The sequence below is a fragment of the Acomys minous genome (genome assembly GCF_964271855.1).
Source record: "Acomys minous genome assembly, chromosome: 4".
NCBI classification, from domain to species: Eukaryota; Metazoa; Chordata; class Mammalia; order Rodentia; family Muridae; genus Acomys; species Acomys minous.
This window is the reverse complement of record NC_140486.1, coordinates 112,455,523-112,469,495: the sequence shown is the minus strand read 5'-3', so window position 1 is coordinate 112,469,495 and position 13,973 is coordinate 112,455,523. Positions and strand designations below refer to the sequence as shown.

The 13,973-nt window shown below is 46.2% G+C and overlaps 1 protein-coding gene and 1 pseudogene across 4 annotated transcripts in view; one reads left to right on the top strand and one right to left on the bottom strand.

Annotated features, from left to right (window-relative positions):
• TRPM8 (transient receptor potential cation channel subfamily M member 8) overlaps positions 1-13,973 on the bottom strand; it is a 107,457-nt gene that overhangs the window by 65,812 nt on the left and 27,672 nt on the right. For all 3 annotated transcript variants that reach the window (XM_084779685.1, XM_084779687.1, XM_084779686.1), the window contains one exon: positions 2,888-3,009. In XM_084779685.1, the coding sequence (XP_084635811.1) occupies positions 2,888-3,004 (117 nt within the window). In that variant the 5' untranslated portion in view covers positions 3,005-3,009. The remainder of the gene's footprint in view (positions 1-2,887; positions 3,010-13,973) is intronic.
• On the top strand, positions 8,551-9,306 carry LOC311596023 (small ribosomal subunit protein eS6-like; annotated as a pseudogene). The gene has a single exon. The product of its transcript is annotated as a small ribosomal subunit protein eS6-like (transcript).

Here is a 13,973-nt window from a genome sequence, read left to right as displayed (position 1 = left end):
GCCACCTGCACTCTCTCAACCCACGGAGGTGAGGCTCCATCCTCAGAGATGACTAGTCCTGACAAAGTGGGCCTGCTAAGGTCTTCCCTTCCACAGAAGCCCCAATCAAATGCAGGTCATTGGGTGCTCAGACCACTTCCCTCACAGGTGGCCTCACAAGACAGCCTAGCTCTGAAGCCTGCCCTAACTTCTTGTCCCCTACAGCATGGCCAGCACCAGATATGTATTATAAAAGATGGGGTTCCTCTCCTGGATGGAGTTTACCATGCATCCCCAACCCCCACACTGACAAGTCCTCTGGTATCAGACACCTGGGACCCTTGCCTCCTTCCTCATCACCTTTTGAACATGAGTGACCTCATAAGTCTCCTGACTTAAGCCCAGACCTGTTGAAGAAGACCTTCTACCTTCAACTATTAGTTGTCAACTCAAAGGACATTTCTTTTCTTTTCTTTTCTTTTCTTTTCTTTTCTTTTCTTTTCTTTTTAGCTAGGTTCCATATACATATCCAAGAACACTAGGTAGTCTTACTCCCAACATCAAAAACCAGAAACTCAAGTATCCGTCCCTTTGAAACTGGGTAAACAGGGGCCCACAGTGGAGTTCCACACAGATGCTTTGCTTTGTGCATCAACATGGACCGATCCCCAAAACAGTAGTTAGGCAAAAAGTCAAGAACTCACAGAAGAGTGCTTTACAGCACAGCACTGCTGCACTTGTGTCAAACAGAGACAAGGCCAAGCAACACAGACAGTCGCACAAAGACTGGGCGACACAACAGTTCAAGAGGCAGCCTATGGCCTGAGGCAGAAAAGAAGGCACCCTCCAGGGCTGCCCGGGACAAGGAGGTCACATGGGGACTTTGAAGCACTCTGCTTCTCAGGTTTGAGGTGGCTCCCGGGTAGTCACAGTGTTAGCTACTGGAAGCGTGGATGCTACCGTCCTTCTCTGGGTATTCTCAACAAAATTTAGGCTAAGCACAGTCCCCAGGCTCCTCTACATAGACAGTGTTTGGTACTTTCAGCTGCCCCGTTTTCTCCATCAGGATGTTTATCCGTTTGGGTGATTTGGAGTCTTCCTAATGTGGAAGATAGAACTCAATAGCAGTGACTCTGAGGAAAGGCGATTTCTTTTAAATGACCTGTTTAAAAAATCCTCTTCTGAAGATGCACTTTCTAAGCAATATAAGTGTGCTCAGGAGGTACCAAGGAGCCAAAAGTCTCAACCTTCATCCCACTTCCGGGATGACACTGGTACCTGGGGCCAGTGGTCCTTTGTAGAGAGCCTTCCAATGGTGTTCTGTTGCTTGGGGTCAAAAAAGAAGGAGACGGAGAGCAAGGCCTGAGGGTTCTGGAGGGGTTCCCCTTGCCTTTGTCCAATCTGTCACGAGGCAGCACTGGAATGAGTGAGCTCTAAGGAGGCCTTTAGTCCCGGGGGTGTGCAAGGTCAGCAGTGGGCCCCAGGGGAGGACACCTCTGCATGTTCTGTGTCCTGAGCACTTCCCTCTTTAGTTTCAGCCACGGAATGCAGGTCTCAGCTGGAGGAAAGCACAGGCGTTTGCTGTTCCCTTCTGTGAGTTTGCTGACAGCACAGAATCCACTGGTTAGATCAAATCGATGGCATGACTGGCTCCCTGAGCCCCGATACGCACTCCTGTTCCTTCTCCTTCTTTTTAAAGCTAATATCCACCCCAACATTTAGTGCTGCAGCCGGTGGAAGCCAGATGTCAGACTACAGTGTTCTGACTAATAGAAGTGTGTATCAAGCTTGACAGTCTAGAGAGCTGGTGAGAGAGGACCACATTAGCCTCCTGGTGCCCAGCTAAGTGGGTTCCAGTGAGAAGCCATGACCTGTCAGCAGTGCCAGTGTTGCTCGGGATGAAGAGAGATGGGCCACAGAAAACAACCAGAAAAAGAGCAAGGCAAAAGCAACCAACTTGAGACAGGACATGGGTGTCACAACTAAGTCCCAAACCCACAGGATGACAGTGAAAGCATCAATCACAGGGCAGTGAAATCAAGACTAAAAACATGGTCAACATGCAGAGAATAAGTGACTGCAGGCTTGCCCAGCCCCAGATGGAGCATCCACAGTATCCCTACACCTTGTACTCAAGGAACATCATAGAAAGGGGGCTGGAAAGACTGTAGGAACCAGAGATCCAGGATGTCCGCTGCAGGATAATGATAATGTCCCCTCAACAGGACAGAGCTGCTGCTCCCATGAGCTTTAAACAATATGGCTGCCTGCACAAGACCTACAAAGTCCACACTACTCAACATGCCAACATGGATGGAGAAACACGTCATAAAGCCCCACCCCTAGATGAAGAGCTACAGGGAGTCAGCGGCTGCTAGAAGAGAGTGATCCATGCAAATAAGGGCAACACTAGTTAGAGTCAATAGGTTTCACAGGCACACACTCGCACACACACACACACACACACACACACACACACACGCACACACATGTGCATGCACACGCACACGCACACACATGCACACACACACATCAATATAGAAGAATAGGTCATTAATTCAATAGGGGGTTTCTGGGAGAGGGAAACTTGGGAGGAGTTATAGGGGAAAGAGAGGGAATAGAGACAACAAATATAGTATATTCTTTTGAAATCCTCAAGTTTTTACCAGGAAAAAAAAAATGATCAAAGAACATAGTGTTTAAATTTTCCTAGTGACTTATTAAAATGATAGTTATTTTAAACAAGAAATGCTTGAAATACAATATAGCAATGAGCATGCTTCTGTGTTCTATAAAAATAACTCACAAAACAAATACTGCCCAGGACACAAGATGTTATCTTTTCAAAGATGGCAGAGTGACCACCAAATAAGCCTAACTGTATCACGTGGCCTTAGTATGGACTTACACTGTCACTGTAGGACACATCTATGCTCCGAGACACACTGGAGTACAGGGTGCGGGTGCTGCCCAAAGTACCGTTTCTGCGGCTCCTCATGCTGAGCCTGGCTCCCTCGAAGGGCATCTTGCCTGTGGAGATTCAGGGGACAAGTGGGTTACAGACAGTAAAAGGGCTTCCCTAAAAACATGTACTCTGGTGTCCCTTCCTGCCACCCTCCTGCCTTTGTCATGTGTGTGTACCAGGTTCTACCAGGCTCACCAGCATCATTGTACCCTGTACCTATTGCTTTTCATCCTCTAGAGCTCAACAGACATTTCTGCCTTTCAGCACTAGGCCCTCTTCTCCCTCTCTTCCTCTCTCCCTCTCCCCGCCCCCTCTCCTCAGTGCTGCCACCTTATGGTGGTAACGTGCATGACATCATTTTATGACAACAGCATTCCTGTGGCAAACTGGCTGACCCACTCTAGAGCACCACCCGCTGTGCTTGCACTAGCTGTCTACGTGTGTGTGTGCGCGCGCGCGCACGCGTAAGCATGCTCATTCTGTGGCACTCATGGAAGTCAGAGGTCAGCAGGTTCTTTCCTCCTGTGATGCATGCCAAGAACTTTCCTCGGACTTGCATGGCTAGCGCTTTCATTTGCTAAGCTTGCTGGCTGGCCTCTGGCTGGCATTGTATAGCAGATAGATCACAGCCACCAAGTGGAGGCTGCATCCGGGCTCTGATCCAATCAAGCAAGGCCTGAAGTTCACATGGCCCAGGTCTCCCTGAGACTCTGAGGCTGGTGTGTGAGTCCCAGGGACACCCAGCACTGAGCACCTGTCTGGGCATCAGAGAAGCTCATCATCTGTGCTGAGGGAGCTTTTACCATCCTCACTCTCCTTCTCCCTCAAAGACACTCATCTCTGCTACCAGAGACCCATACCCTCATGCCTCCTAAATTCTGACCTGCATCCCAAGCTCCAGGGCAAACCCACTAACCAGATCACATGACCTGCAGTTGTGACCGTGGCCACCCAGGGCCCTGCTCCTCCCTGGGCCCTTCCTTTTTCATCTGCACCCCCGCCCTCTGTCTGGAGCCCTCTTCCCCAGATCCCCTCTATCTAGTTCGTCATCCCTGCCCACCTTCCAGAGCTCAGTTTGCAAGCCCTGCCGTGGGGGAAGGGGGAGATGTACCATGAAACCAAGGCTGAAGCAAGCCATCACAAGACTCATTTATTGATCGCCCCAGCCCCCATTGGCTCACTGAGGCCAAAGTCATGTCTGTCCCATTCGCCACTAGACATCTAAGACCTGGCAACGTGCAGGAAATATAGTCATATACCATGCACTGGATGAGTCAGTTGAGTGAATCAGTACTCCCTCGCAAATCCTGCAGGACAACCTCCACGCCAGCTCTCATAGCCTCTGGGTGTAGAAACGGCTAGCACACAGAGTTGACCTGGCCCTTACAGCGCCTCTCACCCTACAGTTCTCTGGCCTTGATTCCTCCACCCAAGATCAAGGTTCCCAGGCCAGCCACAGACTCTCCTGAGCCGCAGATCTTGAGAATTCTCCTGGAACACAGGAAGCGTGTGCGGCCCAAACTGGTTAAAGCACTAAGCACTTCTTTTACTTCTCCCCCTAGGCACTTCAAAGAGCCACTCAGAGTATTAATTGGTGCTTCACATACATTACTGCAAAAACCGCAAATCAATCCTACAACGTATTCGAGATGCCTCCCATACAGCAAATTGCTTCTGAGTGGGGCACAGATGGTCAGGAAGCGATTTCATTTGCTTTGCAATGAGAAACTTTACTGTGCTGCAAAGAAAAAGGTCTGTTTTTACTTTTGAGATCACTCTCCACCAAACCGGAACTGGGGGAGCTGGGGGAGCCTTGCCGCTGGCAGGCCTGCCCCTCTTCTTCTTCTTCTTCTTCTTCTTCTTCTTCTTCTTCTTCTTCTTCTTCTTCTTCTTCTTCTTCTTCTTCTTCTTCTTCTTTAAGGTTTATTTATTTATTATGTATACAATGTTCTGTCAGAGGACACCAGATCTCATTACAGATGGTTATGAGGCACCATGTGGTTGCTGGGAATTGAACTCAGGACCTTTGGAAGCACAGCCAGTGCTCTTAACCTCTGAGCCATCTCTCCAGCCCTGCCCCACTTCTTTTGGGCATTTGTTTCCAACCCTTGTCTGAGGTCAGCTGACAATCCAGGCTGTGTGAATGTGAGCACTTTTTATGAGGCCTCGTGTAACATACGGCACGGGCGCACGTGTTTATTGATCCCCTAGACACATTCTGCTGTGAAAAATAAAACAAATGTTTGGAAGAAGAGATAGAAGTTCCACAAGAAAAGACTCGAAGCAAGCTCCCAGGGGGCTGGAGAGGGGCTGAGTAAATAGGGCTTTTAGGGGAGAAAGAGGCTTAAACTCATCCAAAGGAGAGAGTACTGGGAAGACTGGCCAAAATCAGAAAGGCTAGGAAAGAGAGAAAGCCGCACCAATTAATGTCCACCCCCCAAATGCCCACCCACATCCAATAATCCTGAACCTGCTAGGAACATGAGCCAAGGACTGACATCTAAATCCAAGCTGGGGAACAGAGTCTCCAATCAACACAAATATTGTTCAGCCTCCTTGTAATCAAACGGGAAGACTTCTCCAACAATGAGGCACCAACAGGGAGTTGTGGATGGCAGTGTCGTGTGGTGAGAGGAGTGTGAGGGGCACACACATTCAGACAATGGGGGTGGGGTTCAGGGGTGGAAGGTGGAGTAAAAACTGCTTGAGTCCCTGCAAAGTCATTGGTGACGACATAGCAAGCTTTTTAAGTCTTAGAAATAGCATAGCAAACTTTGAAAATGATTATGGGCTTTAGGGAATCTAGTTAAAAGAGTCAGAAATACATGAGAAAGTTACACTCAGTTTTCTTCAGCAATGCTTCCCCTGGTAGCTTGTCTGTGCGCCAGCGGATGGCCTTACACCTATGGACACACCGGCAGTGCTGCCCAGTCTCAGTGGGAGTTTATTTAAAAGCACATAAAGTTGAGAAGGAACAGAGAAAGAAGGGTGTTGGAATAGTTCGAAAAAACAGCATCAGGGAGGATTCAATTAAAACATAACATATGCATGAAAATCTCAAGCAATGAAAAGGTGTTATTGTTAGGCGTTCCCACCAGCCTGCTTCTAGGTTGCTTAGCAACTGCTGACGTCACAGGTGACCTGCATGCTCCAGGTGTACCTGAATAAAAAGGATCTGCTAGCCTTTTTCTCTCCCTCTCACTTCTCCTTCTCTCCTTCTCTCTCCTCCTACACTTTCCTACTATCTCTCTGTCTCTCTGCCTCTCTTCCTCTGTCTCTTTGTCTCCTACCCCCAATCCTCCACTCCTAACACACACACACACACACACACACACACACACACACACACACACACACATACATACACACACACTTCAACCTCATGGCTCACTCAGGCCTTAACTCCTCTCCCTTTTCCTTCCCTCAGATAAACTTCCTTCCTTTATACCATATAGGTTACACAGAGGCCTTTCGTTATGTATTATAACAGTTATCCCAAAGGCTAAAGAGACAGCACAGTCGATAAGGTGCTTACCCCTCAACTGTGAGGACCTAAGTTTAGATCCAGAGAAACCACATCAAAAAGCTGGCCCAACCAAGAGTAAGATACCCATGACAGACACAAGCAGGTCCTTGGTGAAGTTCCTGGTCAATAAAATCTTATACCAAACAGGTGAAATGTGCCTGAGGATTGACACCACAGATTGTCCTCTGACATTCACATGTATGCACATGTACACCCACATACATGAGTGTGCTTGTGCAAATGTACATGCACACATACTTGGAAGATGTTTGATGTTCAACACTGAGTTTTTTGCCACAGGGAGAACGGGAAAGGAACTACCTTTCCATAGCCAGGAGAATGTTTTTCCCAAAATAGACAAGATGGTGGTACCATGACAGGAGTGTCTTGAAGATGTGGGGAAATTGCCAGAGCTTCTTGCAAATAAGAAAAGATCACGATGAATAAAATAATAATAACAAAAACACTCTAATTTTGAGATTGTACTCAACCACTACCCGTGTGGCCCTGAGGAGGAGCTTCCAGATACTTGGGTAGTAGTATCCTTGCAGGCAAGGTCACTATCAAATGCATCACACATTAACATTCAAAAGCCCATGGGTACAGATCAATCAAAGTGCTGTCCACGATGCCTGATTTTAATTTTATACTTTAACTTTTCATGTTTTCCAAAGTTAAATATATTTTGCATGACACCTGGAAAGCACTTTTAATGAAAAGGAAACAATCCTGGAGTTGGGTAAGGTGAAGGTGACCTCTGACCTCAGTCGTATCCCTCTCCTCCAGGAGACAGGAGGTGAGAGAGTAAATATAGCAACACAGAGATCTCTGTCTCCACATGGAGAGGAAGGCAGAGCTGGAGGCGAGGAAGCCATGGTGGAGCTGTTTGCTCTAAAGAGGTGGAATCGAGTTTGAGTCTTAGGAAAGAAACTAACAGATAGGGGGAGATCAGAGTCCAGGATAACATCAGAATATAATAATTTTAACAATACCAGCACAGGGACAAGAAGGCATTTCAAGGGTAGACAGGGGAGGTGAATATTAAATATACAATGGACAAGGAGAACCATGAGGTTGTTTAAGAGTTAAACGAAGATGAGAACATTTACAGCAAAAATCCCACTGGATTTGACCCAACAAAACAAAGAAGGCCAGAGGTATCCTGGTGAATTACTTAAGGCTAAGAATAAATGTCGAACCATACAGCCAGCATAGCAGGAAAACACCGCAAAGGAGGGAAGTCGGAGTGCCATCCAACTTCTCACCTCCAAAGCTCTTGTCAAGAAGCAGCTGGAGCACTCTTGCTTTATAAGAGGGGTAATAGTGCACCCCGATACCTCTGCCCTCAGCCAATGCAGCTGTGAGAGCAGCAGAAGATACTCAGTAGTGTGAGAAAGAAAGGACGCCAGGAACGTAAGTCAAAGGACATGGAGCTTGATGAAACTAAAGAGTAAATGGAAAAAAAAATGTCAGGGTTATGTTTTCAGTTTAATTCACTTCAATGAAGTCAGATTTGAAAAGATTCTGCAATGCAAAGAAAGAAAGAAAACAGAAGTGGGCAGCAGGGATAAAATAAGAGAAAGAGACTTGGCCATGACAGCTTCTTCCAAGCACATAAGGAAGCCTGCTTTAGTGGTACCCTAATCTTGCTGATGGCCAAAGTGAAGAGAAGAGCACAGCCAACTGCAAGCTCTCCCACAGATGGGAAAGCACACCAAGCCCACATCCCCCAGTGCAGAGGCCCAGGGGAAGAGCTGTAGGATGGGGACAGTGAGTGTGACTATGAAGAGCAGCCCAGGGGATTTTCTGTGCATGGGACAATTCCAAAACTTGATAGTCGGGTGATAAAGCTACATGCGCTAATGTGTGCATGAGAAAATGTGGAGAACTTGAGTGGTGTCCGTGGTGTCCCTGGTCTGGGTCGAGTAAAACCCATATGTGATGTTATCAGTTGGGGACAGGGTAAGCCAAAAACACTTGACATTTCCCTGCAATATTTTTCCAATATAATGGTATATTAAAAAGAAAAATATCTTGTTGTTATTTTCAAGGCTCCTCCTAAGAGGTCGGTGGTGTCAAGATGAAGCTGAACACCTCCTTCCCTGCCACCAGCTGTCAGAAACTCACTGACGTGAACGATGAACGTGAGCTTCATGCATTCCAGGAGAAGCGCACAGCCACAGAAGTAGCTGCTGATGCTCTGGGTGAAGAGTGGAAGGGTTATGTGGTCCAGATCAGTGATGGGAATGACAAGCAACGTTTTCCCATGAAGCAAGGTGTTTTGACCCATGGCAGCATGCGGCTGCTGTTGAGTAAGGGGCATTCTTGTTATAGACCAAGGAGAACTGCAGAGAGGAAGCACCGGTCTGCTTGTGGATGCATTGTGGATGCCAATCTGAGTGTTCTCAACCTGGCTACTGTAAAAAAGGAGAGAAGGATATTCCTGAACTGACACACACTACTGTGCCTCATCAGCTAGCAGAATCCGAAAGCTCTTTAATCTCTCTAAAGAAAATGACATCCGCCAATATGTTGTCAGAAAATCTTTAAACAAAGAAAGTAAGAAGCCCAGGACCAAAACACCCAAGATTCAGCATCTTGTCACTCCCTGTGTTCGGCAATACAAACGCTGACACGTAGCTCTGAAGAAACAGCATGCTAAGAAAAACAAGGAGGAGGCTGCAGAATACGCTAAACTTTGGGCAAAGAGAATGAAGGAAGCCAAAGAGAAGCGCCAGAAACAGATTGCCAAGAGGCTTAGGCTGTCCACCCTGAGAGCTTTTACTTCTAAATCTGAGTCCAGTCAAAAATAAGTCTTTAAGAGTAACAAATAAATGATCATAGATTGAAAAAAGAAAAAAGAAAAATGTCTCAACATCCCGAGTCTCATGGTCAGGAGCATCCTTGGTATAACTTTGCAATTCCTACAGCTCCAACGATGTAACGCCTACAATAGTAACCGTATAATCCCTACAGAACCAATCATGTGATGATACCTACAACTCCTACTGTGTAAGGCCTGTAGCTCCAATTGGGTAGTACCCGGGGCACCCGACAAAAGTGTGCCCAGCTCCTACAGCCTCCTGAGTGAAGCTGAAACTGTTTCCATGAATGTAGCTGAAAGCCAGACCCACCAGGGAGGTGAGGGGCAGGTGGGGAATGCAGCCAGTCCTAGGATTTCACTTTGTGAAACTGTTGGCTCTGTATTTTCTTCCATCTCTTAATTATTCTTACTTACAGTCCTTCCAAAGAATTCTGAGGGATCTAGTGCAGTTAGCGTGCTAGGTTACCAGGAGGTTTTCTCAGTGAAAAAATTACAACTTCACCATATGCCATGAAGATGCCCCCTCCCTTCCCCAGAAGGAGCAGGAGTGACTCTAAGCCAAGGACAGCAGTTCCCTCAACTTCCCACTCAGGCAACAGAGGTTTACACCACAGGGTCACTCAACAAATAGACTAATCTGAGATGTTAGACCAGCAGTTCTCAACTTTCCTAATACTGTGACCCTCTAATCTAGTTCCTCATGTTTGTGGTGACCCTCAAGCACAAAACCATTTCATTACAACTTCATCATAGTGATTTTTCTACTGATTTGAATCAGTATAATATAATATAAGATAATATAAAATATCTAATAAGCGGGATATCTGAGATGTGACACCACACACACACACACACACACACACACACACACACACACACAATGGGGTTGTGACCCACAGGTTGAGAACCTCTGCTCTAGACTCACTTCCCTGTGCTCTTGGACTGAGTTCTCAGGCAGTGCTGCCTTTCAAATCACACTTGTAGAATTTCTGGTCAACCATGGGATGCTTCAGATTAGACAGTGAGCATCCATTCTGAGACTGCACTAAAGAGTTCACAGAATGTCTAGTCAAATCTTTTAAAAACACATTCTGTAATTGTCAGGACCTGAAGAGGCAGCCTCATGTAAACTTCAGATCTCCCCCTGGTCAACTTGAGCTCATGAACAATGCCATCTGCTCATTTTAGAGTAAGAAACACCCGGGCCCCCGGGCCCCCCACCCCCCCGCCCCGGCACAGGTACAGTTATGCCCTATGCCTCCTGTGTGCTGGGCTCCGTGCTGAGCTCTCAGCTACCTTCCCATGAGATCTCCTTAAATGGATGAGGAAAACAAGACACAAAGGAGCACCTTTTTCCAGAATTCCATGGTTGATAAGTAGAAAATAAAGTGTCCAACCCAGCCAGCCTGCCCCAGGAGCCTAGCCTTGAAAGGGTAAGTAGCTTTGTGCCACTTCAATATCTCTTGGAGAAGGTAGAAATTCTCATTCTTACTGTGTTAATACAATACCATTATAATTCCATTTTGTGCCAGAGGAGTCAAGGACAACACAAGGAACATTACCCATAGAATCAACTAACCCAGGCTCATAGGGGCTCACAGAGACTGAAGTGACAATCAGAGAGCCTGAATGGGTCTGGCTTGTGTATAGGTCCTCTGCATATATGCTATGGTTGTGTAGCTTGGTGTTCTTGTGGGGCTCCCAACAGTGGGAGTGGGAAGTGTCTCTGACTGTTTTGCCTGTTTTGGTGACCCTTTTCCCTTTCCTGGGTCGCCCCAAGTAGTCTTGATATGAGGGTTTGTGCCTAGCCTTATTGTAACTTGTTCTGCCATGTTTGGTTGATATCCTTGGAAGGCCAGATTTTTTCTGAGAGGAAATGGAGGAGGAGTGGATTTGGGGAGAGAGGAGGAACTGAAAAGAGTGAAGAAAGGGAAAACTATGGTTTGGATGTAATATATGAGAATTTTTAAGCTGTTTTTTTTTTTTTTTTTTTTTTTTTTTTTTTTTTTTTTTGTTCGTAGAGGCTGGCCACTGTGGCTCTTTTAAACTGAGGGAGGGGCATGTACAGCAGGCATATGGGGGTCGGAAGACAATTTGCAGGGACTGGTTTTCTATTTCCAACATGTAGGCTCTGGCAACTAAACTCACATCCTCGGGCTTAGCTGAAGTCACCCTCACTCCCTGAACCATCTCACCAGCACCCCTGTGTCTTTTATTACAAGTGCTTATAAATAATTTTTGTAATCATCATTAGCAGTGGGATATTCTTGCATTCTGTGATCCAGACACACATGAAAATCAGTGCTGTTATTGTCTTCGTACAATAATGGTGTTTGGCAATGTCGTTAGAATTGACTCTTAGCTTGGCTCTCTTAGCGACCAAACTGGTCCTAAAATGCCATTTTCAAGAAAGATGGATGGTTGTGTCCCTTTGTGGTAAATACAAATGAGAAAGACGCTCTCTTGTATAGCTCTGAGTGGGAGGAGGCACTTGTTTGTGCTCTTGGAATGCTCCAGAGGGCCTGGCACCAAACTCCAGCCTGTTCCTCTCTTCTTTTCCATCAATTATTCATTGTAATGGGAAGAGTGACACTTGCAGAGCCTTCAAATATACATGACGCCATCCAGCGACACCCATCTCCCCATCCTATTCTGTCAATTATGCTGTAGAGGTGTGTGCAGAGGTGCACAGGCCTGTAGGGGACAATATTCCCCTTGGCCTTTAACTGTCACTCACCACTAAGAAAGACTAAGTTTTTTTTAAGTTTGTTGCTGTTGAAGACATTCTCCTGTTTTTCTAATTGCAACATGTTTGAAGTTTAAACAGATGGGCAACATGGCAAATTTCGTGGAAGTTTAATATTATTGGTCCCATATGGGCATAGTGTCCACACCTGTGATACCAGTATTTGGGAGGCAGAGGCAGGAGGATTGCTGCAAGTTGGAGGTCGGGTTTTTTTCTACATATCAAGTTCTGTGACAGCCAGGACTACACGGAGAGGCCCTGTGTCAAAAGAAACGCACAAACAAATAAAAATATTGCTGCCCCAGTATCGCTCTCTAAGGAGCAGAGGTGAGACATGGGCAAGCACAGAGCTTCAAGGTGCTATTTTTCAAAAGCCTTCTAGAACAAGATGGGCAGCGAGCGAGTCACAGAGGAGGCTACACCGCGCTCCACTCACAGGTGCCAAGAAGAGCAGCAATGCATACACGAGAAATACAGTCCTGGATGGAAACAACTTCAGCCCAAACTTTAGAGACAGATAAATACGAAGTTACAATCTTGAACTGGCCTTCCCTCTACTCCCAAGATTCCGGGGAAACAGAACTCCTGCCACAGTGAGGACGCTCGCCTTAGTACAGCTGCAGCCCATGCGAAGGGCACCTGTCTCAACACCAACAACATCCACACGAGCCTTAGAGTGAACCAGAAAGGAAATCTTTAATTATTCATCCAGCCCCTCTGCTTTCTCACGGACTTCTAAATAATACAAACGATGCCCATTCCAATCAGCTGAGAGGCCCAGATAGCCACAGTGAGTAAAGACAAGCCGAGCCTGCTTTCCTTCTTTTGCGAGTAAAGAAAATCTGCTATTTGACTACATCCCCTCTTGAGTTAATTCCATCTCGTCATAGTGTTGGTTTAAGACAACTTACTTGATTCAGAGTCCCAGTAGATACGCCCAGCCATTAGGAAAGCTATTTTGATGACTTCTCTATGGGTCAATCAGGAAAAGGAATGTGCAATCAAGCATATTATAAAATCGTGCCCCAGAAATTCTAGAAGAAACTCCTACATTTAGAAACCAACTTAGATGGAGAGGAGCTGATCCGTAAAGCAGCATCTTGCCCCCATCTCTTGAATCAGGACCTAAGAGTTTCAGATCTCTGCAGAAAATGATGCCCTGACCCAAGGTACTAAACTCAGCCCATCAATTGCACAAGCCACAGCAAGGGTAGCACTTACGGAGGGCAGAAAGCAAAGGCTGACAACATACCGTGGAGCTGCTCAATCAGGCAAGAGCTTCTCCCTCCTCAAAGAGCCTGTTTGTCTCCTCTCCCACTGGAGGAGGGAGGACTTTATAGGCGAGGCCATCCCAGCCCCGCCTCCTTCTCTAAGCTTCTTTGAAAAGAAGAAATACAAAAAAAAAAAAAAAAAAAAAAAACCGGAAAAAAAAAACCCCATGCTGATGAGCCTTGCCTAAGTATGTAGAAATGCAAAGAAGGTCATTATTAAAGGCAAGGGTGAGGTAAGAGTGATTTCCACTCTTGGCTTGCCACTGGTATTAATTCCTACTAAGCTCTAATTTCTACAGTTAGTGGCACATTTTAAAAACCACAAATGAGATGGGAAATGCTCATTATGAAAAATGATGAGATTAATTGATTTAAAAAGCATTAATTAAGATTAGAAAAACACTCTTAAATGCACGCTATTTCACCAACGTTGCTCTTTTGCATATTTGTAGATTTTTCCCAGTCTTGGACTACCTATGCAGCGTGTCAGGAAGCTGGGCTGGATCAGCTAGGCTAATTTACCCTTACTTCCACATAAGTCCCCTTCATACGTTTTTGTCTTCATAAAACTAGACCAGAAGAGAAGATGTAAGCATGGCCAGTGGATAGCTTTCAGCCTTACATGACACATCACCAACAGAGCTGGAGGTCCTCAAGTCTTG